At 41.8% G+C, this 27,238-nt stretch overlaps 1 protein-coding gene across 2 annotated transcripts in view; it reads right to left on the bottom strand.

Annotated features, from left to right (window-relative positions):
* The window catches only part of LOC307158333 (integrin alpha-X-like), a 267,631-nt gene that overhangs the window by 101,000 nt on the left and 139,393 nt on the right, over positions 1 to 27,238 (bottom strand). For both annotated transcript variants that reach the window (XM_079870811.1, XM_079870812.1), the window contains exons 12-14: positions 22,586 to 22,734; positions 22,235 to 22,360; positions 14,961 to 15,179 (exon numbers count right to left, since the gene is read on the bottom strand). In XM_079870811.1, coding sequence (XP_079726937.1) covers positions 14,961 to 15,179; positions 22,235 to 22,360; positions 22,586 to 22,734 — 494 coding nt within the window. The remainder of the gene's footprint in view (positions 1 to 14,960; positions 15,180 to 22,234; positions 22,361 to 22,585; positions 22,735 to 27,238) is intronic.

Raw genomic sequence — 27,238 nt, 5'->3', positions numbered from 1 at the left:
GTACAGCCCTACTTTTGATTTATTCTTTCAAAAATGGCCAAATTCCGTGACGCTCTGCTTTATACAGCAAGTTCCTTTTTGTGACTGGATTCCGCGATTCGATATTCACCTTAGCACCACACCTTAGTTTGCTTCGCAAACACAAACGGGGTGAATTTATGAAAGTGAGAAAGTTCTGACACAAAAAGTTGTTACGTATCCTCACGCTTTTTTAAGTGGGTATACGGAAATCCTTGGCCTTTCCTAGTGGGTATATGGCGTATACCTGCGTATCACACCACTGGATTAAAGTAATGTCAAAAAAGTAAACAGAAAGAGTTTATTAAAAATAGGTCTATTGTGCCATCTAGTGTTTTATACTATGTATAAATGGGGTTGGATAAATATTTTTTATTGCTTTTTTATAACAGTGTTTTAAAGTGCACTAATTTCATTTTATTCCACACTGCATTTGCATCTTTATTTAAACATGATCAAAGTCTACTTTGTCACAGTTAGGATATATATTTTTTGTTTAAAATGTTCTCTTTCTCTGTCTCCCTATGTCTGTCCTTCCCCTCCCCCTCACTCCACCAGTCTCACTCTCTCTGTGCCATGTGTGTGTGTGATTGTGGCTGGGTATCTGTTACAGTGACAAGAGCTTAACCATTTCATTGCTGTGTGCTTTGGCCTGCATTAAAGGATAAATAAATCTCTTAGGCCTTGTCTTTTTGGATAACAATTTTTGGATATATATATATATATATATATATATATATATATATATATATATATATATACAGTGAGGAAAATAAGTATTTGAACACCCTGCTATTTTGCAAGTTCTCCCACTTAGAAATCATGGAGGGGTCTGAAATTGTCATCGTAGGTGCATGTCCACTGTTAGAGACATAATCTAAAAAAAAAAATCCAGAAATCACAATGTATGATTTTTTTAACTATTTATTTGTATGATACAGCTGCAAATAAGTATTTGAACACCTGAGAAAATCAATGTTAATATTTGGTACAGTAGCCTTTGTTTGCAATTACAGAGGTCAAACGTTTCCTGTAGTTTTTCACCAGGTTTGCACACACTGCAGGAGGGATTTTGGCCCACTCCTCCACACAGATCTTCTCTAGATCAGTCAGGTTTCTGGGCTGTCGCTGAGAAACACGGAGTTTGAGCTCCCTCCAAAGATTCTCTATTGGGTTTAGGTCTGGAGACTGGCTAGGCCACGCCAGAACCTTGATATGCTTCTTACAGAGCCACTCCTTGGTTATCCTGGCTGTGTGCTTCGGGTCATTGTCATGTTGGAAGACCCAGCCTCGACCCATCTTCAATGCTCTAACTGAGGGAAGGAGGTTGTTCCCCAAAATCTTGCAATACATGGCCCCGGTCATCCTCTCCTTAATACAGTGCAGTTGCCCTGTCCCATGTGCAGAAAAACACCCCCAAAGCATGATGCTACCACCCCCATGCTTCACAGTAGGGATGGTGTTCTTGGGATGGTACTCATCATTCTTCTTCCTCCAAACACGTTTAGTGGAATTATGACCAAAAAGTTCTATTTTGGTCTCATCTGACCACATGACTTTCTCCCATGACTCCTCTGGATCATCCAAATGGTCATTGGCAAACTTAAGACGGGCCTTGACATGTGCTGGTTTAAGCAGGGGAACCTTCCGTGCCATGCATGATTTCAAACCATGACGTCTTAAGGTGCGTTCCATTTGACCGTAAGTGGACTGCGAAGTGGACTTCACAGGGTATTCCGCCATCTTAAGTGAGATTCCAATCCGAAGTAGAGGCTGACATTTTTTCGGGAATCCCACAGGATGGGAGTCATCTTTGCTATTAATCACAGGATTTGGACGGTACAGGATAAATGGTTAACGGGAGCAGACGGGAGCGGGAATCAACCAATAGTAAAGACGACAAAAAAAGAAAAAAGTAAATGCACCATTTTGTAGTTTCCTTTTAACCTGCCGTCGGCACACTGAAGCGTTTTTTTTTTTTTTTTTTAGTTCAAAGTTACTATCAGATTTAATGTTATACATTGACAAACTATACATCATTAAAAAGATATAATAGGCTACTCAAGTTTCAGTATTTGACCACTATTGTATTCTGAGAAACTTATAGTGACAGTTATTTCTTAATTTGTGTCAGGAGTTATGAAATGAAAAAATGCGTCGATACCTTTAATATGAATTATGCGCGTCAGCCGCTTTCATTCACAAAAAAACTCCTGTGCTGTCGTCATGACAGCGATACACAAAACAACGTCCCTCGGGGCTTTAGCTCAAAAATGTGCAGATTTTGAGAAATATTGATAGATTCTCATAGATTTACATCAGATTTCTATTGACAGGAATAATATTTATTGAATTTATACCCATAATTGGACTCATTATGCAAGAGCATAATTGATGAAAATCGTTAACATGTAATTAAAAAAAACTATAAATGTAAACTATAAATGTATTGTTTACTCAACAATAAATGAGTAAAATGCAGCTTTATGTGCTGTTTGGGTTTATTAAACTATTGTAGACATGGTGTGAACTATGTACTGTTTTTCTTTTATTTGCTGTCTTCCATTTTCTGGAGAAAATCTAGAAACGGGCTCAGCAGCTGGTCTAAAACAGGATGGAGAGCAGATTAAATCAAATTATGTATTAACTAAACACTAATTGAAGAAAAAAATATATGGGAGCGGTACAGGAGCGGGAGTCAGTTTAAACAGGAGCGGGATGGGAGTGGGAGTCAATTTACCAGGAGCGGGATGGGATGGGATTATTTTTAAAACTTTGGTCTGGGAGTGGGACGGGACAAGATTTCTTTCTATGGGAGTGGGACGGGACAGGAGTGAAAATCCACTCCCGTGTCATCCTCTAATCCGAAGGGAGCGAACATGTTCAGTTCGAAGGGCACTGCGCACGGCATAGGGAATAAGGGAACATCGATACATCACTTCACAGGAAGTGGAGAGCGACGATCGCCCAACTGTCATTTCGCGCACGTCATCACCAGTCAGAACGGTCACAACTAACGATGGTATGTATTCATACATTTCGCCATTGTTATACAAATGACAGTATTTTTAACGGTTATTGTTGTGAATATCACATATACTATTTTTGATAATTATAATTTACCTCAGTGAATGCAGCCAGCTTAGCTAGTTTGTAAAGTGAAGTGAAAAAGTAAAGTGATTTTATTTTAGGTAGTTGTAAAATAGTGCAATATAATTGTAAATATATAATATAATAATAAAAATTTAAATATGAATGTAGTCCTATATATTTTTATGTTATATCATAATCTGCGCGACTCCGTCGTTGACTTTCTTTGATGACGTTTGCAGGGCGTTTCAAATGAGCGGTTATTGTCAGTGAAGTCCACTTCAACTGATATACCGTGCTCAGGGAGTAGGGGAGCAGTGAACACTGCGTATGGACCCTGTCGAATGGAACGCACCTTTAGTGTATTACCAACAGTAACCTTGGAAACGGTGGTCCCAGCTCTTTTCAGGTCATTGACCAGCTCCTCCCGTGTAGTTCTGGGCTGATTTCTCACCTTTCTTTGGATCATTGAGACCCCACGAGGTGAGATCTTGCATGGAGCCCCAGTCCGAGGGAGATTGACAGTCATGTTTAGCTTCTTCCATTTTCTAATGATTGCTCCAACAGTGGACCTTTTTTCACCAAGCTGCTTGGCAATTTCCCCATAGCCCTTTCCAGCCTTGTGGAGGTGTACAATTTTGTCTCTAGTGTCTTTTGGACAGCTCTTTGGTCTTGGCCATGTTAGTAGTTGGATTCTTACTGATTGTATGGGGTGGACAGATGTCTTTATGCAGCTAAAGACCTCAAACAGGTGCATCTAATTTAGGATAATAAATGGAGTGGAGGTGGACATTTTAAAGGCAGACTAACAGGTCTTTGAGGGTCAGAATTCTAGCTGATAGACAGGTGTTCAAATACTTATTTGCAGCTGTATCATACAAATAAATAGTTAAAAAATCATATATTGTGATTTCTGGATTTTTTTTTTAGATTATGTCTCTCACAGTGGACATGCACCTACGATGACAATTTCAGACCCCTCCATGATTTCCAAGTGGGAGAACTTGCAAAATAGCAGGGTGTTCAAATACTTATTTTCCTCACTGTATATATATATATATATATATATATATATATATATATATATATATATATATATAAGTACAAAATATGCATAGAACCCAAAGGCATATCTTTTAAATGTATTGTTTAATGCTTTAACCCTCTGGGGTTGGCAAACGATTTTTTTCACATAGCAGCAAAATAGACTTCCGTCATTTATGATCATACAGACTTAAGAAATATGAAAAAATAAACTGTAAAATGTATACTTTTTCATGTGTCCACTTACAATCAAAACAAAACATTGTGCTTTTGTAAATTAAAGAAAATAAACAGGGTGTGCTTTCTGCCTCTCCATCTCCGTGAACTTTTTTTTCTGGAGCACGTCTCTAAGCTTAAACAAACTCAGCGAATACTATTCACCCAGACATGAGCTATATTTCTTTATAATCATTTAAGTGTGTACTTTTAAACAAAACAAATTTTCAAAACAAAAACAAATATTCTCTGTTTATGTAATCTGTATGAAAAGAGAGAGAGATGTCAGTTATTCTCATTTCAGCTCATTATCAGCTAATGTGAAGACGACCACAGAGAGCACGCGCTACTCAAATGCAAATGATCTAAGGCAATCCATGCAAACTTGTGTACGCCCATATCAACTCTATAAAACTCATCAAGTTTAGTCTGATTCATGTACTTTGTGAGGACGCTGTGAGGAATAATACTATCAATAATAATCCTGGAAAATTTACCTCAGAAGTGCTGGTTTAGTTTCACTTCGAGGAGCAACGGATCCAGCTGGGGACTATGAATAATAAGTTCTTTATTCTTAAGTGCATTGTTCTAATCACAATGTGGAATAGTGTCTGTAAACCACAAAAGACTGTTTAAATATGAATCGAGTGTATGTGTGTGAATGAATGAACTGCACAGATGTGCGCTGTTGTTTACTACAGCTGTAGTAAAAAACAGCACGCATCTGTGCCGTTCATTCACACTTGCCACTTACATTAGTATTTTTACATGAACACATCTACTAGTTTAGCTTTTACCAAAATATATTGCTATTCTGAGATAAGTAAAAATCGACTGAAATATGTTGAAATAAAATGTCTTTGTATAAGCAACGTATTAAACTGCAAATGAACATTTATATGCCCTAATATATCATAAAAACGATGTTACAGACAAAATATGAAAGACATTTCATTGACTAGTTTTGGATAGATTATAAAGTTTTTACTGTAAAATAGACTATTGCCACATCAAATAAGCTTTTGTTCGCCGATTTCTGCTCATATGTTAAATATATAGTATGTTTTGTCAAAAAATAAAGTCATCAACTAAGATGTTATTATAGTGTTTGTTCCAATGTAGGCTATATTCAAACTAATGAATCCTTAACTTTGAAATACGTATGATAAAATGTATACTTTTTAAAAAGAAAGATTGCACTTGAAATATTGTTAATATTGTAATTGTTGTTGATTTACATGTGAAAACTTTTTAATAAAATAGCTTCTCATTAAATAATTTATTATTGTTTTTTATTAGTGACACATTTGGGGAGAGGATATATTCCAAAACTTTCTGAAAATACAGTATGAGAATTAACTGCACAATTACTAGAAATGTTTACCTTGGATATTATACAATTTGCATGCATACAAAATTTGTGGAAAAAGACAAAGATGTTTCCAACTCTAACTTTAAACCAATTCTGTAGAATGGCCCATATAGCCTATTTGAACAGGGTTTGTTTCCAGGTATGACTATGGATAAAAAATGTGCTTTTGATTTTCATTTATATTTGGATTATATTGTTAACTATATTCTAAATAAATTAAAAGTAATAAAAAAAAAAAAAAAAAAAAAAATATATATATATATATATATATATATATATATATATATATATATATATATATATATATATATATATTGCTTATTATTTATCATATTTATATATTTCTTTTGTCCTCACATTCTTTCTAGTAGTTCCCTCTCAGTGACATACCTGACTGAAAGGCTCATTATGCGGCTCATTATGCGGGTCATTGTCTTCTCAGGTGTGAATCAGAGCATGATACATGATCATTCACGTCCCCATGCATATTGCCTTTCCAAACAAAAAGTGTCTTGCAAAATTTACATTTTTTATGTATTGTTTTATGTGAATGATTAGGCAGGATGATTGTCAGATTATTTTGAAGCAAAAACTCTAGGCAACAACATCCATTAGTCAAAAGTCTTGTGGACAAACATTTAGTTTGTGTTTTGTGGCCTTATTTCAGAAACTTTCTTTTTTTTTTTTTTTTTTTTTTTTGAATAACCATGCATAAACATTATTCTCTCAAAAGTACAAACATGTTTCTCACATATTATGGTAGCCCTGTTTGTACCTTTGCCATTAATATGTTTATAAACAACTGTAAAAAGCACAAGTGTCAGGGCATGTCAAAACATCTCAAGGACCCCAAAAAACACCTTAGACCACAGAGGGTTAAATTAAATTAAGATTGTATGTTTGGTTATTGAACCTGAATGAATTTAAAATGAATGTGCTATATTTCAGATCAATATATTTGTTTTCCTTAAAATTTTAACTAACACTTACTTTATTCTCCCCTGAATTATAAATCATTTATTCTGTATAAAATAAAAACTACCATTAAAAAAAAGTTTCTTTTTTTTTCAATCAATGTAGTATGTGTAGCGTGCACCCTGTTTATTTTCTTTATTTTACAAAAACACATTTGTTGTTATTGTGTTCACAAATAAAAGAAGACCCTTTATAGTTTATAAAGATGTATAAGACTTATATGTATGGCCAAAAATGACAGAGTATTTTAAATTGCTTGACAACAATGTATGAGAACTGAACTGAGCTGGACGATGACAACACTGTTTTCTCCAGAACGGCTATATATATAAGTTAACTTGACCAGACATTTTTGTTCTCTATTCTTTAACTAATCTGTCACATTTATCACTTATTTTGTTTAATGCTAGGGGGTTAAGAAATATAGTTAAAAGGAAAGCTCTTTTTCTCTTTGCCAAACAGTTTAGGGCGGATTTTTGTTTTGTACAAGAAGCTCACTCTATTAAAGAAGATACAAAGTTTTGGACTTCACAATGGGGTAACTCAGTATGGTTTGCGCATGGATCTGAACACTCCGCTGGAGTAATTACTTTAAAGAATAGATTTAATGGAGATGTTCTTCATACAGAATGTGATCCTGCAGGGCATTTTATTTGCCAAGTAATTATGTATGTTGATAAAATACTAATATTAGGAAATGTGAATGGGTATAATAACACTTTGGAAAATAATAATCTTTTCGAATACATAGAGAATGTATTTATTGGTTGGTTAAATAAATATCCAAATGCAATTTTGTTAATTGGAGGGGATTTTAATATTATACTAAATGGAACTATGGATAAATGGCCACCAGGTCGACCTAATATAAATAACAACAATCTTAAAAACTTCATGGATAAATTCAGCCTTACAGATATTTGGAGAGCCAAATTTTCACATAATAAGTCATTTACATGGAGTAATAAATCAGGATCTAGTCAATCTAGAATTGACTTCTGGTTATTGTCTGAGAGTTTTAACAAAGATGACGTAGAAGTTGACATTTTTTCTACTCCGCTCACAGATCATAAAGCTATCAGGATTAATATTAAATTCTCTACTATAAGTTGTTTAATGAATGGATCATATTGGAAGCTTAACAATTCTTTGCTTCACTATGATGAAGTGAAAAAAGTAATCACTGGGTTGATAAGTAGCTTTTGGTATAAAGCAAATAAGGAGGATGCATTTTGCTCAAATTGGGAACTTCTGAAATTTCAGTCACTAAATATTTAAGGAAATTTGGAAGCCAGATAGCCAAACACAAAAGAGCTAAAGAAACTGACATAGTTGTTGAAATAGCAAAACTAGCAAATAAATCCCCAGATAATTTCATGATTGAAGAAAAATTACAATTGTCAGATCTGCAAATCAAACTAGACGATCTATATAGAAAGAAAGCTGAAGGTGCGTTTGTACGTTCAAGGAGACGTTGGCTCGAAGAAGTTGAGCAAAATTCACAATACTTTTTTAATTAAGAGAGACACCATATTAATAACAACATTCGCTGAATTTTATATGCAATTTATTAAAGATTTGGCCCCTTTTTTGCTCAAGATGTTTACTGAAAGTATCAATAATCAATGCCTTCCACCCACCTTGACTCAAGGTTTAATCACTTTAATCCCCAAACCAAAAAAGGATTGATAATTGGCGACCAATTAGTTTACTGAACAATGATTATAAAATATTTGCCCTGATATTCACTAAAAGACTCAAAGTTGTATTAGATTCAATTATCGATGAAACACAATCTGGCTTCATGAGGAATAGGCATATCACAAACAATATAAGATTAGTTTTAGATATTTTGGATTATCCTGAGTTTAATGAAGATAATGGGTTCATTCTTTTCCTTGATTTCTGTAAGGCTTTTGACTCCGTAGAGCATCAATTTATTTTTAAGTCACTTAGAAAATTTGGTTTTGGAAATTTCTTCACTAGCGCAATTAAAACCCTTTATAAGAACAACAACAGTTCAATTAAATTGTTGGGTGGCACTTCTAGTAGATTTAATTTGTCTAGAGGGATTAGGCAGGGTTGCCCTGTCTCTCCTTATTTATTTCTGATTATAAGTCAACTCCTTGTTGATCATATTAAAGCCAGTACGGTTAAAGGTATGACTATTATTGATAGAGAACTTGTTATAACACAATTAGCAGATGACACCACCCTCTTTCTCCAAAACGAGAACCAAATACCCATTGCAATTAAAATAATTGAAGAATTTTCTAAAGCATCTGGTGTTTATCTGAATGTAAAGAAATGTGAACTTATGGCTGTCAAAGAATGTTCAGTGGCATCTTATTGTAACATTCCAGTAAAAACAGAAGTCAAATACCTAGGAATTACAATAAATAAGAATAAAAAAAATAGAAGTTCATTAAATTTTAATCCTGTTATTCAAAAAACTCAGAGGACGTTTAATCAATGGCTTCTAAGAGACTTGTCATTAAGAGGGAGAGTTCTAATTTCCAAAGCAGAAGGTATATCCCGGTTAACTTATACAGCTATGGCTCTTCAGGTTGATGATAAAATTTCGAGGGAGATTGATAAGATGCTTTTTGGTTTTGTTTGGAAAAATAGGATACATTATATAAGAAAATCAGTATTAATGAACTCGTATGAAAATGGTGGTCTCAATTTTTTGAACTTTGCTACATTAAACAATACATTTAAAATCAACAACTTGTTAGGTATCCAGTCTCTATTTGGAATATTATTCCCCTCCATATTTTATCTAGTCTGGGTGGCATAAATTTCTTTCTTGTTTCCAATTTTGATATCAACAAAATTCCTGTGAAACTTTCTGCATTTCATCGTCAAGCTTTTCTAGCATGGAGTTTAATTTACAAACACAACTTTTCACCACACAAATACTTTATCTGGAATAATAAGGACATTCTTTTCAAAAATAAAACTATTTTCTTTGAAAATTGGTTTTGAAATAATATTGTTTTGGTAGACCAATTATTTAATTCAGATGGCCTTCTTTTTACTTATAGGGAATTCATGGTCAAATATAATATTCCTATACCACCAAGGGAATTTGCAACTGTTTCTGGAGCAATTTCTTCTAAAATATGTATGTTATTTAAACAACAAAAAAGACGAGATTACCAGTAAATTCCACCCCTCTCACCAAATCAATCTCTTGTAGGTAAAATATGTTTCTCCTCTCATTATAATTATAACAGGTCAATAAGAGGCCTTTTCCAGAAGGATGTTGTTTCGAGACCAAATGTTATTGCGTATTGGAGTCAGTTTGTGAGTGATGTTGACTGGAAAAAAGTCTGGCTTCTACCCAATCGCTTTCTCTTAACAAACAAGGTTCCTTCACAGAATATACCCTGCTAAACACTATTTATCCAGATTTAAAAAAGATATTGATGAAAGTTGTAGTTTTTGCAAAAAGAAGCCAGAGACAGTTGTTCATTTATTTTGGCACTGCCCTTATGTGTCTTTTTTTTTTGGCAAAATGTTCTTTATTTCATTGTTGGAAATATTGATGAAAATTTTACATTACTGTGGAAAGTTGTTCTACTAGGTATTGTTGTCACAATCCACACTCAGGAAACAAGGGAGAAGATCCAATTGCAGTAAGTATTATTTATTAGGGAAATCCGTATCAGTGGTCAAGTCCAGGCATGGGTCAAAATCCGATAAGGCAATCCAAAACAAGACACAAACAAGAACAGGCAGGAAACAGAACACAGAAATGGCGTGATAAATACAACGACTCCGTGACAAACACTAACCAGACAGGGTATATATACACACACAGAAATAACAATGAAACAGGGAACAGCTGGGAACAATGATGACGGGGAACAGCTGAGTGCAATGAACAGTGATTGGTACAGACAAGGATTGTGGGGAATGCAGTTCATAATGTGACAGACACCGTGGGGAAGGAGGACATCTAGTGGTAACCAGGGAACACAAACCAGACACTGTGACAATTGTAAACTCAAAAGATAAACAACCCCGCACTTATTTTATTATTTTTTTTATTTTGATGGCTAAGTTTCACATTCATAAATGCAAATTTTCAGGGAAAAAGCCATGTTTTGTTGCATTTGAAAATTAAGTGAAGCTTTATATTGAGTCAATATTGCCCTCGAAGAAACAAAAAGCTATTAGGATTTTACAAGCATGTACACTCTTTAAAGTATTCCTATAATACTATCTGTACCTCCCCCTAGCATTTGAAATGTAATGTCTTTCTATTGTTTGTTTTGAAATTTCTTCAATAAAACTGTATAAAAAAAATAAAATAAAATAAAAATATATATATATATATATATATATGTTAACTAAATTAATAACTTTTATAAAATAAAACTGAACCATCACTGAACTTACTTAAGCTGGACTATGACGCTATTTTCTTCTAGATCTGCTGTGAAACTCGTGAAGTTTCGACAGCGCGGATTCAGGACTCCGCTGCCGAGCATTCACTTGGCAAATCTCCGCTCTCTAGCAAATAAAACAGACGAACTACTACTCCTCACCCGCACAAACAAGGACTTTTCAAACTCGGCTGCTCTTTGCTTCACAGAAACATGGCTGAACGGTTCCATACCGGACAGTGCGCTAAATCTAACGGGCTTCCAGCTGTTCAGAGCGGATCGCGTCGCCGAGTTAACTGGGAAAACGAGAGGCGGTGGATTATGTTTTTATATCAACGAAGGCTGGTGTTCAGATGTGACAGTGTTGACGAAGATGTGCTGCCCTAATTTGGAAGCTCTCTTCATTAACTGTAAGCCTTTTTATTCGCCGCGGGAGTTTTCCTCATTTATTCTGGCGAGTGTGTACATTCCCCCTGACGCGTGTGTGATCTGATCAGCCAGCTGTTGAAATGCCGCGCTCACACACGCGTCAGGGGGAATGTACACACTCGCAAAGTTACCCGGACTCTTTCACTATCATTCTCGGCGATTTTAATAAAGCTAATCTCACCCGTGAACTGCCTAAATTCAGACAGCACATCACCTGCCCCACCAGGGACACTAACATACTGGACCATTGCTACACTGCTTTAAAGGACGCATACCACTCTGTCCCCAGAGCAGCTTTGGGACTCTCTGATCATTGTTTGGTTCATCTTCTCCCAGCCTACAAGCAGAAACTTAAATCTGCTAAGCCAGTTGTAAGAACTGTAAAGAGATGGACCAGCGAAACAGAGCAGGTCTTACAAGGTTGTTTTGACTGCACTGATTGGAGTGTTTTTGAGGCTGCAGCCACTGATCTGGATGAGCTCACTGACACTGTGACATCTTACATCAGCTTCTGTGAGGACATGTGTGTCCCCACTAGGACTTTTTTAAAATATAACAACGATAAGCCATGGTTCACTGCAAAACTAAAACATCTTCGTCAGGCCAAAGAGGATGCCTACAGGAGTGGGGACAGAGCCTTGTACAAACAGGCCAAATACACACTGACAAAGGAGATCAGAGAAGCTAAGAGGAGCTTCTCTGAAAAGCTGAAAAGCCAGTTTTCAGCTAACGACCCTGCATCAGTGTGGAAAGGCCTGAAAGCCATCACCAGCTACAAGACACCATCCCCCAACACTGTCGAGAATCAACAACTGGCCGACGATCTCAATGTATTTTACAGTAGATTTGAAAAGCCTGCTCTCACACCCCACACCCGCTCTGACCGTCTCTACACACAACCATCAACACCCCCCTCCCTCCCCCCTACTGCTTCTCAGCCTGCACCTCAGATCAGTGAGGAGGATGTATGCAGAGTCTTCAGGAAACAGAAGATAAGGAAAGCCAAAGGCCCAGACGATGTCTCACCAGCCTGTCTCAAAGCCTGCGCTGTCCAGCTGTCATCCATCTTCACACTGATTTTCAACAGATCACTGGAGCTGTGTGAAGTCCCCTCCTGCCTCAAACACTCCACCATCATCCCGGTACCCAAGAAACCTAAAATCTCTGGACTTAACGATTACAGACCTGTTGCTTTGACATCTGTGGTCATGAAGTCACTTGAGAGACTGGTGCTGGCCTACCTGAAGGACCTCACTGGACCCTTGCTGGACCCCCTGCAGTTTGCTTATCGAGCAAACAGGTCTGTGGATGATGCAGTCAACATGGGACTGCACTACATCCTCCAACATCTGGACAAACCAAGGACTTATGCAAGGACCCTGTTTGTGGACTTCAGCTCCGCTTTCAACACCATCGTCCCGGATACCCTCCTGAATAAACTAACCCAGCTCTCTGTGCCCTCCTCCATCTGTCAGTGGATCATCAGCTTCCTGACAGACCGGCAGCAGCTAGTGAGGCTAGGAAAAGTCACATCTCGGACCCTTACCATCAGCACTGGTGCCCCCCAGGGGTGCGTTCTCTCCCCACTGCTTTTCTCCCTCTACACAAATGACTGCACCTCCAAAGACTCCTCCGTCAAGCTCCTGAAGTTTGCAGACGACACCACAGTCATTGGCCTCATCCAAGACGGTGACGAGTCTGCTTACAGACAAGAGGTTGAACAGCTGGCTGTCTGGTGCAGTCATAACAACCTGGAGCTGAACACGCTCAAAACTGTGGAGATGATAGTGGACTTTAGGAGAAACCCCCCTGCACTTCCCCCTCTCACCATCATGGACAGCACTGTGACAGCAGTGGAGTCATTCAGGTTTCTGGGCACTACCATCTCTCAGGACCTGAAGTGGGACAATCACATTGACTCCATTGTCAAAAAGGCCCAACAGAGGTTGTACTTCCTTCGTCAACTGAAAAAGTTCAACCCACCACAAGTGCAGATGACTCAGTTTTACTCAGCTGTTATTGAGTCGGTTCTGTGCATTTCCATAACTGTCTGGTTTGGGTCAGCCAGCAAATCAGATATAAGAAGACTACAACGGACTGTTAGGACAGCTGGATCATTGGATCATTGGTGTACACCTCCCCAACCTTCAGGACTTGTACAATGCCAGAGTGAAGAAACGGGCAGGGAACATCATCACAGACCCCTCCCACCCCGGCCAAAACCTGTTTGCACTTCTGCCGTCAGGCAGACGTTACAGATCTCTGCGCACTAGAACATCTAGGCACAAAAACAGTTTTTTCCCCCATGCTATCTCCAGGTTAAACAGCTAAAACAGCAATTAACACCTGCTGTATAATTCATTCAGTACTTGAGGGAGAAGCAAGAGTTTTTTTTTTGTTTTTTTTGTGTGTAAATACATATACAAATTTTATTTATAGAGCTGTACACACAATGCACAAATCTGTACATAAGTCTTCTGTTTCAGATGTATACTAGAACTATTATTATTGTTTATTCTATTTATTTATGTTCTCATTTAAATGCCTGTTCTAATTTCATATATGTATGTATGTACCAAGAGCTCCTGTAAAAAACACAAAAAATTCCTTGTGTGTTTGTGCACACTTGGCGAATAAAGCTCATTCTGATTCTGATTCTGATTCTGTACAGTAGAAACAAACTCTGTTGCATTATTTTCCTGTAATCAGTGTAAAGCTGCTTTAAAACAATCTATATTGTAAAAAGCGCTATATAAATAAAGGTGACTTGACTTGACCTGACTATTCTCTTTAAATTTTAACAGCACAACCTAATCAGACCCTATAATTCAGAAGAATCATCAAGAATAAACAAATATTCTTTGAAAACATTTGAGATTACACAATATTTTCAGTATTATATGCAGTATTTTAATGTACAATTACACCTGAATAGACTGAATAGATGTCTTGCGCTCCTAAAAGCTTATGTCTACAAAGTAGTAGCAGCAGATAAATACAGATAAAATTCAAAAACAAAACTCCTAACTTTATATAACTAAAATGAAATAGGAAGCCACGCTTACAGACTCTCACATCCACACATGTAAACACAACACTGATGTCTTCACTTCCAGGTCTAGAAACTGTCAATCAAAAACTCAATAGCCAATGAGAACACACTGCTGCTGGCCCCTTACTTTTCTTTTATAAGTGCATTCTCAATGGCCACATCTGTAGTAGACAGCCGTCTTTGGCTGTTCCACCATGTGGCTGGTCCAGTTAGCAGGGACATGCATCGACTCGTAGACCATCACGTTCAGCCTGGTTAGAGTTACCGGACCACTTTGGACCAGCAACAAAACAGCTTGCCCCCCTTAAGCTGTTATTACAGCAAAAGGTTGCATAACTAAAAAGTGAAATGATTTAAAACAGTATCCTACCTGACTGTATTCTGTTCTGATACCTCCTGGTTGTCCCAAAAATATGTAAATGGCTCCCTTGCCCTTTTCTTCTTGAGGTGCCCCCACCGCTAACTCTTCAAGGCCATCTCCATTCAGGTCCTTTATGGCAGCCAGAGAAGTACCAAACCGGCCAAACTCATTCCCCACTGCCCCACGGAGAAACGTTGAGCAGCTGAGTTGAGCAGTGTCAAATGGGATCTTGGGAGTTTCATGCAAATGTAATAAAGTTGAACAGTTATTTGTGATTATGATGGATAATGTAAAAATATAGCTGCAAGCGGCAATTATTGGGGCCAAGCACAAAGAACATGACAAGTCATGCCAACATGGCTGGGAGCATCAGACCAACTGCAACAATGAACAAGTAAAGACATATTAAGATGATTTTAGGCAAAATGGCTGAAAAATCATACAGGCACTAGTAATTTGATTAAATGGTCTATCACTTTTGACCAATAGGTGGCGCTGTGACCAAATTTATGTGGTGTGGTCAGAGTGAGGTGACAATGACACATGCAAAGTTTGGTGTAACTATGCCAAAGCATTGCAGAGATACAGCCTCAAGAGTCGTTTTGGCATCATGCCTAAACTTTGTTAATGTAGTAAATAAAAATGGTTTCGTCTATCGACACGAAATCCATTTCCACCGTATTTTTTGTGTGTGTCCTCAGAGTGTTTCATACATAAGCGTATGAAATTTGGTGAAAATATCTCATTTCATTTAGGATTTATAGACATTAATATGTATGAACACAAAAAACGACCCACACCTGACTTTAATTGCATTTTTTTTGCCAATTACTATCAAAATTTTGACATTTGTCCATTAGCATAGTCAACAACCTATGTTTTCGATTTTCCTACGGTAGTTTCGTCTCGATCGGACTAACGGTTTCTAGCCATAGTTATTAGCAAAAACATGAGTGCAACTTTGGACAGTTGGTGGTGCTAGGGGGATCGAGTTAGAGACTCCAAATTTGCAATGGTGGCAGTGTGCCAAATTTCACAGCTTTTTACCATACGGTTCTGTGGGTTGCCATAGACTTCCAGAGCGTAAGAAATGTAATAATAATAATAATAATAGGAGCGCCAATGGATACAATAGGTGCCTGCGCACCTTCAGTGCTACAATTTAAAACATCTGTTTTTTATGTGAATATACAGTAAGTAATTTATTCCTGTGATCAAAGCTGAATTTTCAGCATCATTACTCCAGTCTTCAGTGTCACATGATCCTTCAGAAATCATTCTAATATGATGATTTGAAGATCAAGAAACATTTATGATTATTATCAATGTTGAAAACAGTTTTTTACATTTTTATTTCATGATGCTATGATGAATAGAAAGTTCAAAAGAACAACATTTATCTGAAATGGAAAGCTTTTGTAACATTAAACACTACCCTTCAGAAGTTTGGGGTCAGTAAGAATTTTTATTTTATTTTGGGAGGAAATAAATAAAAGAAATCAATACTTTTATTCATCAAGGATGAGTTAAATTGATCAAAAGTTACAGTAAAGACCTGTATAATGTTAGAAAATATTCTGTTTTAAATAAATGCTGTTCTTTTGAACTTTCTATTTATCAAAGAATTGTGAAAAAAATTGTACACAACTGTTTTCAACATTGAAAATAATAATGAATGTTTTTTTTTTTTTGCATAAAATCAGCATATTAAAATGATTTCTGAAGGATTATGTGACACTGAAGACTGGAGTAATGATGCTGAAAATTCAGCTTTCATCTGACGAATAAATTACATTTTAAAATATATTAAAATAGAAAACAGTCATTTTAAATTGTCCTAATATTTCACAATATTACTGTTCCCTGTCAAGGGAACTCGACTGCGTCAATGACACTTTGGGGACACTCCCTTAGCGTAGCGGCTCTGAAGTATGAATGAAAACTAATCCAATCCTATTGACGTTGCGTCGTGACGAAATGCGTGACGGCATAGGCGGAAGCTATAATAGGACGCCGGCACAGCATAAAGTTAGCTTTTCACTCTTCAGCAAGCGCCTCTCTGTTGTGTGTGAAAACTGAAAAACAAAAAGGAAAAGTGTGTGAAATGGCTAGTGAGCAGTTTAAGTTGTGTGTTCCTCCCTGCCCACGCTACATCACGGGCGGGGATACTCATGATTTATGTGTGCTATGTTTGGGAATGCAGCACGCCCAAGCAGCCCTCGAGGAGGCTGCTTGCGGCCACTGTGAGAGTTTACCCATCCGAGTGCTGCGCTCGCGGCGGGCTATATTTGATGAAGCCGGCCGACCTCGCGCTCCCCGCGGTTCTGGTTCCGCGTCCGCTGAGGCGGCGCGGCGGCTCAGTTCGTGGGGCTCGCAGAGAGAGCTAGCAGACGCGACCGGGACTGCCTTGGCACTTTCCCGGTCCTCGTCTGATAGCTCGGATTCCCTTCCTCTCCGTGCGGAAGCCCGCCCGCGGCTTCTTCCGCTCGCGCTGATAATCCCGTGCTGCAGCTCTCTGATTCCGAGGAATTAGATGTGCTCAGCATCGCGGAAGGGGAATTTTCTGAACAGCCCACACACACTGTACAAACCTCGTCTGTACCAGTTAAATATTTTAGGAGCTTTTAGAAGTTATTACACGTGCTGTAGAGAAGTTAAATATTAACTGGCCTCAAGAGTGGCAGGAAGCGCGTGCTTCAAGTAAACTGGATGAGCGCTTTTTACAGCACCGATCTCAGCCTCCACGCAGGGCTTTGCCATTTTTTCCAGACTTACACAATGAGTTGTGTAAGTCATGGAACAGGCCGTTTTCTGCTCGCCTGTCTAATCCCCCGATATTGGATTACAGCAACATCGTGGGGGTTAAAGAAAATGGATATGGGGTGTTACCGCAGGTCGAGGAATCTTTGGCCAGTTATCTGTCTCCTGATGCGGCGTCATCTCTCAAAGCCCCGGCGTTGCCTTCTAAGCCCTGTCGTACGACATCTGGCTTAGTAGGCAGGGCGTATATGGCAGTGGGTCGGGCTGGTGCGAGCCTGCACACCATGGCTATTTTGCAGGCCTACCAGGCCGACCTGCTACAGGACGTTGATGAGGGCGAGGGCCCGACACCTGAGGATGTCGCGGAGCTGCGCAGAGCCACAGATTTATCTCTCCGGGTTACCAAGGAGACGGCCCGTGCTATTGGGCGCTCCATGGCAGCTTTGGTGACTGCGGAGAGGCATCTGTGGCTCAATCTTTCCGGTATAAAGGAGAAAGATAGAGCTTTTCTTTTGGATGCCCCTGTTTCGGCCACTGGTCTGTTCGGCGAGGCAGTCAATACGGTCGTCGACAGATTTCAGGAAGCCAGGAAACAGAGCGCAGCTTTTAAGCAGTACATCCCTCGCCGTTCGAGGTCCAGGAGGGCGGCTTCTGGGAGAAGTGACCAGCCTCAGCCACCTGCAAGCTCCTCATATAGGCAGGGTCAAAGAGAGAGTGTTGCTTCTAGAGCTCCCCCTCGAAGAGCTTGGGACTCTGGACGGCGTTCTCACCCGCAGCCTCCTGAGAGGGCAGATTTAAGAACTGTCCTTCAGGCTAGGAAGGCTAAGGGAAAGAGGTCCTAATGTCAGTGGGACCTCTGAGGGCCGCCCCCCACGAGAGAGAGCGATCGAGGTCCTCTCTTCCGTTGGGCCCTCAGGAAACTGGTGTCAGTATCCCGCCGCCTTTGGCGCTTCGGGACACATCAGTTTCCAGCGAACGCACGCTGCTCTGTCCACCCCACAGGCTTGTGGTCAGGCAGCGTTCGCGGTCGCACAACGAGAGTCGTTTTCGACCACTCCCTGCCGGTTCGCCGCTTCAGCCGAGGGGCTGGTTCCCTTGGTGAATTTTGCAGAGGCATGGCGAAGCCTCTCCAATATATCACCTTGGGTCCTGCGTACTGTGGAAAGAGGGTACAGACTGCAGTTCCGCGTGCGCCCACCCAAGTTCAGCGGGGTGCTCTGGACTGCGGTGGACCCAGAGCAGGGTCTAGTGTTAGAACAAGAAGTTCACTCGCTGCTGGCAAAAGAGGCCATAGAGTATGTTCCTCCACCAGACAGGGAGTCCGGGTTCTACAGCCGGTACTTCATAGTTCCAAAGAAGGATGGAGGGTTGCGTCCGATTCTAGATCTAAGGCATCTGAATCGGTCTCTGAGGAGATTCAGGTTCAAGATGCTCACCATTCCCACGATTGTGAACCAAATCAGGTCCGAGGACTGGTTTGTCACGATAGATCTGAAGGACGCATACTTCCACGTCTCCATCCTTCCCTCTCACAGGAAGTTCCTGAGGTTCGCTTTTGGGGGCAAGGCGTACCAGTATCGGGTTCTTCCATTCGGCCTAGCTCTCTCCCCTCGCACATTTACCAAGTGCATGGATGCAGCTCGGGCCCGCTGAGGCTCCAGGGCATCCGTGTGCTAAACTACATCGACGACTGGCTCATTTTGGCCCAGTCTCGAGATATGGCGGTTCGGCATCGAGATGTCGTCCTTGACCACATTCAAAGCTTGGGGTTGAGACTCAACACGAAAAAGAGCGTGTTGACACCAGCCCAGAGAACTACGTTCCTGGGAGTGGTGTGGGACTCGGTTTTGATGCGGGCGCAGCTGTCTCCTGCACGGATCGAGTCCATCCTGGCCACGGTGTCAGGGTTAAAGCTAGGCCAAGCCATCACTGTGAAACATTTTCAGAGAGTGTTAGGGCTCATGGCAGCAGCATCCACCGTGATTCCTTTTGGCCTGCTGCACATGAGGGCCCTACAGTGGTGGTTGAGAATCAAGGGGTTTTCTCTGAGGGGAAATCCATTTCGCATGATAAGGGTTACGCGCAAATGCCTTCGTTCCCTATCAATGTGGAAGAAGCCTTGGTTTCTGTCCCAAGGGCCTGTGTTGGGAGCGTCATGTCACCGGAGGGCCGTTTCGACAGACGCATCCCTCACGGGCTGGGGCGCGGTCATGGACGGCCGCTTTACAAGAGGTCTGTGGCAGAACCAACATTCCTCCTGGCACATAAATTGCCTGGAGATGTTGGCGGTATTCCGGGCTCTGAGGAGCTTTCTCCCAGACCTCAAGGGTCACCACGTTCTTGTGAGAACAGACAATACGTCAGTGGTGTCCTATTTAAACCATCAGGGGGGACTGAGGTCACGCCCTCTATGCAGACTGGCTCATCAGATTCTCCTCTGGTCTCAAGGGAAACTGTTGTCTCTCAGAGCAATGTACGTCCCAGGGGACCAAAACCTAGGAGCAGACGTCCTGTCGAGGCAGGGGCTGAGGCCCGGGGAATGGAGGCTCCACCCGGATGTGGTGGAGTCGATATGTCAGAGGTTCGGCCCAGTGGAAGTGGATTTGTTTGCGTCTCGAGAGACGACCCACTGTCCACTGTGGTTCTCCCTCACTCATCCAGCCCCACTGGGGTTGGATGCTATGGTGCAGACGTGGCCGAGGCTGCGTCTGTATGCCTTTCCCCCGATCGCTCTGCTCCCGGGAGTTCTAGAGAGGGTCCGTCGCGACGGCGTCAGTCTACTGTTGGTAGCCCCGTTGTGGCCGGCCCGAGTATGGTTCTCGGACATCATATCACTCCTGGACGGCCCTCCATGGGAGATTCCCATCAATATTTCACCCTCGTCCAGAGCTGTGGAGTCTTTGGGTCTGGCCCCTGAGGGGGCACAGTACCTAGAAGCTGGTCTGTCAGCAGGAGTGACTGAGACCATACTAAGCTCTAGAGCTCCCTCCACGAGGAAATTGTACGGCCTTAAGTGGAATGTCTTCACCACATGGTGTAGACAGCGTGAAGTGGATTCAGTTAACTGCCCAGTGGCTTCAGTGCTGGAGTTCCTCCAAGATCGATTCTCTGCTGGTCTTACCCCATCCACACTTAAGGTGTACGTGGCTGCCATTGCGGCTTTCCATGCTCCTCTGGGTAATGGACCGCTGGGAAGACAACAGCTGGTCGTACGTTTCCTCCATGGGGCTCGGAGGATGAGACCTGCGGCTCGTACCAGGGTTCCCACCTGGGACCTGGCAGTGGTTCTCGAAGGGCTGGTCGAGGCCCCCTTCGAACCTCTGGAGTCGGCTGAGGCCAAGAACCTGTCCTTGAAGGTGGCTTTCCTGTTGGCCATTACCTCTCTGAGGAGGGTAGGAGATCTTCAGGCGCTCTCTCTATCTAACCGGTGCCTGGAGTTTGCTCCAGGCGACATCAGGGCCATCCTTCATCCTAGGCCGGGCTATCTACCTAAGGTTCCATCCAATGTGGCTCAGCCTGTGGTTCTGCAGGCTTTCCATCCTCCACCTCATGAGACGGCGGTCGAAGAGAGACTTCATCGGCTCTGCCCCATCAGAGCTCTCAGAATCTATATTCAGAGGTCCTCTTCGTGGCGGAAGTCGGACCAGTTGCTGGTGTGTTTCGGGTCGCCCAAGAAGGGGCTTCCTGCCTCCAAACCCACCATCAGTAACTGGATCGTTCAAACTATATCTTCGGCCTACCAGGTGCGCAATCTGCCTTCACCTCTGGCCGTGAGGGCTCATTCTACCAGAGGCATGGTGTCCTCTAGAGCCCTCCTTTCTGGGGCTCCCATCCAAGAAGTCTGCGATGCAGCAGGGTGGGCTACCCCGCATACCTTTATTAGGTTTTATAGTTTGGACCTTCCCTCGACACCTGGCACCCTTGTGCTCTCGTCCTGAGTGTGCCTGTATTCAGCTTCACACTGGGACAGGCAGGGCTCGTTGTGGCATAGTGGGTATTTGTTCCCCAAAGTGTCATTGACGCAGTCGAGTTCCCTTGACAGGGAACGTCTCGGGTTACGTATGTAACCCTTGTTCCCTTAGAGGGAACGAGACTGCGTCCCTTCGCCACGCCTCCCCCTGCCTGGGAGCGCTTGCTTCATCGCAAAGCTAACTTTATGCTGTGCCGGCGTCCTATTATAGCTTCCGCCTATGCCGTCACGCATTTCGTCACGACGCAACGCCAATAGGATTTGATTAGTTTTCATTCATACTTCAGAGCCGCTACGCTAAGGGAGTGTCCCCAAAGTGTCATTGACGCAGTCTCGTTCCCTCTAAGGGAACAAGGGTTACATACGTAACCCGAGACGTTTTTTTATTTATTATTATTATTGTTTTTTATCAAATAAATGCAGCCTTGGTGAGCAGAAGAACTTCTTTTAAAAACATTAAAATCTTACCTATCTAAAACTTTTGACCAGTAGTGTATATATCTGTATTTTATTTCTTAATCTCAGCTCCGTCTGAACGTGGTGTTGCTCTTACCATAGAGTTTAGTGGGCATATCCGGACCTCTCCTCCAAATCCATGAACGTGATATAGAGGAGCTCCGACTGCTAACAACTCAGAAGCACCCAACACACACAACTCTGCCCCAAAATATGAGCCCAGCTACAGAGAGACAAACGGAGGAAAAGAAAAAGAAAAGGTGATGTATGAAGGCAAGCATCAAGGACTGAAAGATGGGAGAGATTACAGTGATAAATATGTGAGTAAATTTAAATCAAAGTATTGATGAAGTCAATACACAGCATATATGTGCCAGCCCTGATAAATACATATTATATAATGTGTATAGTACTGTATGTTGTGTATAATGTAGATCAAATTTTACACCTGTGATCCGTATATCCTATGAGAGATGGTCCAGCTGTGGTTCTGATGGTTCTGTGTAAATCCCAGCACCAGCCCAGTGTGTCTATGCCTTGGCGCTCCCGCAAAGAACACAACATGACCATTCACTGATGCCACAGCAACAGAGTAACCTGCAGTAAGAGAAAGCCAGTAAGAGAAAACAGCCACCTCCGAACTAAAGACAGTGTCTAATTGGTTAGATCTCATCCAGGAGGCTGGACAAACATTTAAATTTAAAATCTTAGGACACAAACAAAGATTTGGAGTAGAAGACGATTTGGACCAGACATGTAGACATGTAAAAGCGCAGGCAAAAGACTGCAGATCAAGATCAGAAGAACATGAGTTAAACAATTTATTTCAAGCCATCTATACACTCTCATCTCACTTTTCTATCTCTTAATTAGTTTCTTTTCTTTTCCGTTGATAGTCTCAGTTCGAAGTTAAGTTTTGCTGTACAGTTTCGGTCAACGATTCAACAGCAAAGCCCACTTTCAACTTCAAAGACTTTCCATCCATCCGCCAACACACCACATGCTTGACATCAATTCAGACACGACGAGACCGGCAGCCAATTAACAAACCCGGGGGCCGACAAAGAGAATCCCCAAAGGAATCCAAAGACAAACGCAAGTAGCCTACAGACTCTTAGCAGAACTGTTTTTTTTTATATATAAAATTTAATAACCTGCCTAAAAAACGATTGAAGGGTTAAATTAATGATTGATGGTTTGTTCAGGTCAGGTCTTATAAGTGCATATATTGCTAGAAACTAGGGATTTCATCATCTCACCCTTAAAACTAATTTTTTCCTCACTTTCTTTTTTACTGCAACTCGTATGAATGTGTGTGTCAAGTCAAGTCACATACATTTATATAGCGCTTTTAACAATATAGTTTGTTTCAAAACAGCTTTACAGTGATAATAGGAAATTAAAGTTCCCTTTCGTAGTCACTATGAGTTATGTCGTGACGACAAATGGGGTTTCGCTTATAAAGCCTCTCATCTTCAAGAAATAAAATGAGCCAATGGCAAGAAATGCCATGGGTTTGCGGATTTTGCATAGCGTAACTCCGCCCCACCTCGTGGGTATATAAGAAAGTACGCTGGCAACATGCAGATATGTTCTCGCTTCGGAGCCAAGAGTTCTCTTCACTCCCACAAGCCATTCTGAATCATCCTCACTCTACGAGACGAGCGGCTCTTCAGTGTGTTGGTGCGACAGCGCGTTCCAGCAAGATCGCATTGCCTGCTACTGATCTGTGCAGTGATCTGCCGACAGTGTGTGTGTTTCAATGTACTCAGCACTCTGCTGATTTTTTCCTCTCGCTTGTTGTAGAAAAATATTTTACTTTTTTTCATTAACTTTCTTAGACATTGTGTGGTTTTAAGCATTCCTTTCTCTTCTGGAATTTATGTATGTTTGTGCACCTGGCGTAAGCAAGACACACACAGTAAGACAAATGGTTAAGAACCTTTAACTCTTTAGGTATGGAAGATAATTTAGCCAAGGGGGGTTAGAGGGGTCATTCTATTCTAAATCAGCTAGATGTGGCCATGCTGGGTGAGTGGAAAACTACAGAGGAAAGACCTTGAAGAAGGAGTATAAGAAGGGAATTTCCTGGGCTGGGTGTCAGGTCTTGCTCACGTCACAGGGTAGCTGCTTTGATTTTGTGACTAAGCCTCTTGCATGAGAATTGTTTTTGCCACAACACTCTAAAAGAGCTGCACGCGGCACGTTTTTTTCAAGACGGTTCGCCCGTGTATTTTCTGGATGTGGGCGCGTGATCCATCTGCCTAACGGTCACGAGTACTGTTTTGCGTGTTGGGCTTAATAACGCTCGGCAGCAATCGTGGATGTGTTATGTTTTCATTGCGGGATTTATATGGTTTATACATCGAGACTCAATGATCTCCGAGTGGGTAGAGTCCCCTCTGCCACACCCCAATTTATCTCTTCCTCGAGAGGGGATACTTTGTCTGGTGGCCAGGGTGATCTGAGGGTTACGGTGTGGCATATAACCAGCGAGTCATTCCTCGGGCCACACTGTCAGAACGCGGAATCTGAACACGCCCCCACGCTGGGACGCTATGCCTCCCATGTCCGGGCTGGTTGATCCGCCACGCACTATACCGACCTCGCTCTACAGGGCGACGTTGGTCACTGCGTGTTCCCTAGGTCAGGTGATGTCCACATGTGTGGTCCAGGAATACCATTAGGGCTCAACCAGGTTGATGTGCAGGAATCTGGGAACTCGTTTTCTCAGCTCCCCCATATCCCAGGCTGGGCTCTTCGGCGGTGTTGAAAACTGTTGGGCGCAGTTCTCAACCACCCAGAAGTAGACTGAGGCCCTTCTGCACCGGCAGCCATCTGTCCGTGCGGTTTCCTTAGTCTACTTCCCACCGATAATGCCTCCCTGCAGCTCCTCCCCTCCTGCTCCGCAGTCTTCACTGGCCCTGGGCAGGAGGGCGGCACCGCCCGTCTCCACCCCTAAGCCGGCTAAACGCCAGGCTAAGCAGCACTCCTGACATGGGCAGCTTGGAGTTAGGGCTCAGATCTTCTCAGGAGCTGGTAGCAGGGATGCTCCTTCCCCCCTGGATAATCTTTTGAACTGATGCCCCTTCCTCCGAGCCCCCAGAGGTCCAGGATGACAATGTGCGACGCTCACGAGCCTCGCCACTCTCGTCCCCCTCTGTTGCCAGACCCCTGTCAGAGCAGGCCCCCGTGGAACACTGGTCCTTCCCTGGTCTACTCTGGCAGGACGCGGCTAATGACCGTGCCCCCAGACCGGGTCGCTACGCTGCCCACGTCCGGGCCGGTCATTCCGCCTCGCTGCCCCACCGAGGGTACGTCTGTGGTTCCCATGACCCCGCTGGTTCAGTTCTTGGGAGCCTGGCTAGAGCTCCCAACCTGTCCCGCTGGGTCGAGAGAACCATCAGGCTCGACTATGCGATTCAGTTTGCACAATCTCCTCCCCGCTTCTGGGGAGTCCGTTACACTATGGTGGGTGGCAATGCCCTTGTCATGCGTGCGGAGGTCGCTACCTTACTGGCGAAAGGTGCGATCGAGATTGTCCCTCCAGCCAAGTCCGGGTTCTCAGACCCTACTTCATTGTACCAAAGAAAACCGGTGGGTTACGACCAATCCTGGACCTGCACGTCTTGAACCGATCCCTTCACAGGCTTCTGTTCAAGATGCTCACGGCCAAACGCATTCTCGAATGTGTGCAGCCACAGGATTGGTTTGCAGCGATCGACCTGAAGGACGCCTACTGTCATGTCTCCGTTCTCCCTCGACACAGACCATTCCTACGCTTTGCTTTCGAGGGGCGGGCATATCCGTATGGGGTTCTCCCATTTGGTCTAGCCCTGTCTCCTCGCATCTTCACGAAGGTCGTCGAGACAGCCCTTGTTTTTCGCTACGGCAACACAGGGTTCGCATCTCGATGACTGGCTGACCCTAGCTCACTTCCTGTTCGCAGGAGTGATGAGATAGTTAGTAGATTGTGTTCACTGAATGGTTGGCTGTCTCGGTGGTGTCCGCAAAAGAATATAGAATTCATAGACAATTGGAAAAGTTTTTGGGGCAAACCTGACCTGTTGAAAAGAGATGGTATTCATCTCTCCTGGGATGGTGCTGCTCTTCTCTCTAGTAATTTGCCTCATAGTCTTAGAGATAAAAAATGACAGATTGGGCACCAGGTCAGGAAGCAGACAGACTGGCTTAACCGACTGTCTGCTAGCGGCCTCGCGTCACCAAGGTCAGATAAATCCCATCACATAGAGCCTCTTTCACCTAGCTATCATTACACAGAGTGTAAATTTGGAAATCCAAAAAACGTCCAAACCCATCTAAGGTTAAAAATTTAATTGATGTTCAACAAATAAAAAACAGCTATAATACAGATGAGTAAATGATTAAGCTTGGGTTGCTGAATATTCGATCCCTTACTCCAAAAGCACTCATTGTTAATGATATGATTTCAGATAATAATCTAGATGTGCTGTGTTTGACAGAAACCTGGCTAAAACCAAACGATTACATTACTTTAAATGAGTCAACCCCACAAGATTACTGTTATAAACATGAGCCTCGTCTGAAACGCAAAGGGGGAGGTGTTGCTGTAATTTATAGTAATATTTTCAAAACCACTAAGAAATCAAGTTTTAAATATACTTCTTTTGAAGTGATGGTGCTTAATGTAAAAATATATGGTGTAAATGATAAATCACGTTTGAGATTTGTGCTGGCTACTGTATACAGGCCACCAGGGCACCATAAAGATTGTATCAAAGAATTTGAGCACTTTCTATCCGAATTAATATTGACTGCAGATAAAGAGCTAATTGTTGGTGATTTTAATATACACATAGATAATGAAAAAGATGCATTGGGATTTAGCATTTAAAGACATTGTAAACTCTATTGGAGTTAGACAACACGTGTCAGGACCTACTCATTGTCGTAATCATACACTGTAAAAAAAAAATCCTAATTTTACAGAAAATAACTGTGATTTTTTTGATGATCATTTTCTTTAATTTTAAATTGTACTCAAGACTACGGAAGAGGATTAGGGCCAAGCAATAATAAAAAAATAAAACCATCTCAAGATTAAAGTCATTATAATGCG

The sequence above is a fragment of the Squalius cephalus genome, assembly GCF_949319135.1.
Source record: "Squalius cephalus genome assembly, chromosome: 5".
NCBI classification, from domain to species: Eukaryota; Metazoa; Chordata; class Actinopteri; order Cypriniformes; family Leuciscidae; genus Squalius; species Squalius cephalus.
This window is presented reverse-complemented; position numbering and strand designations above follow the sequence as displayed.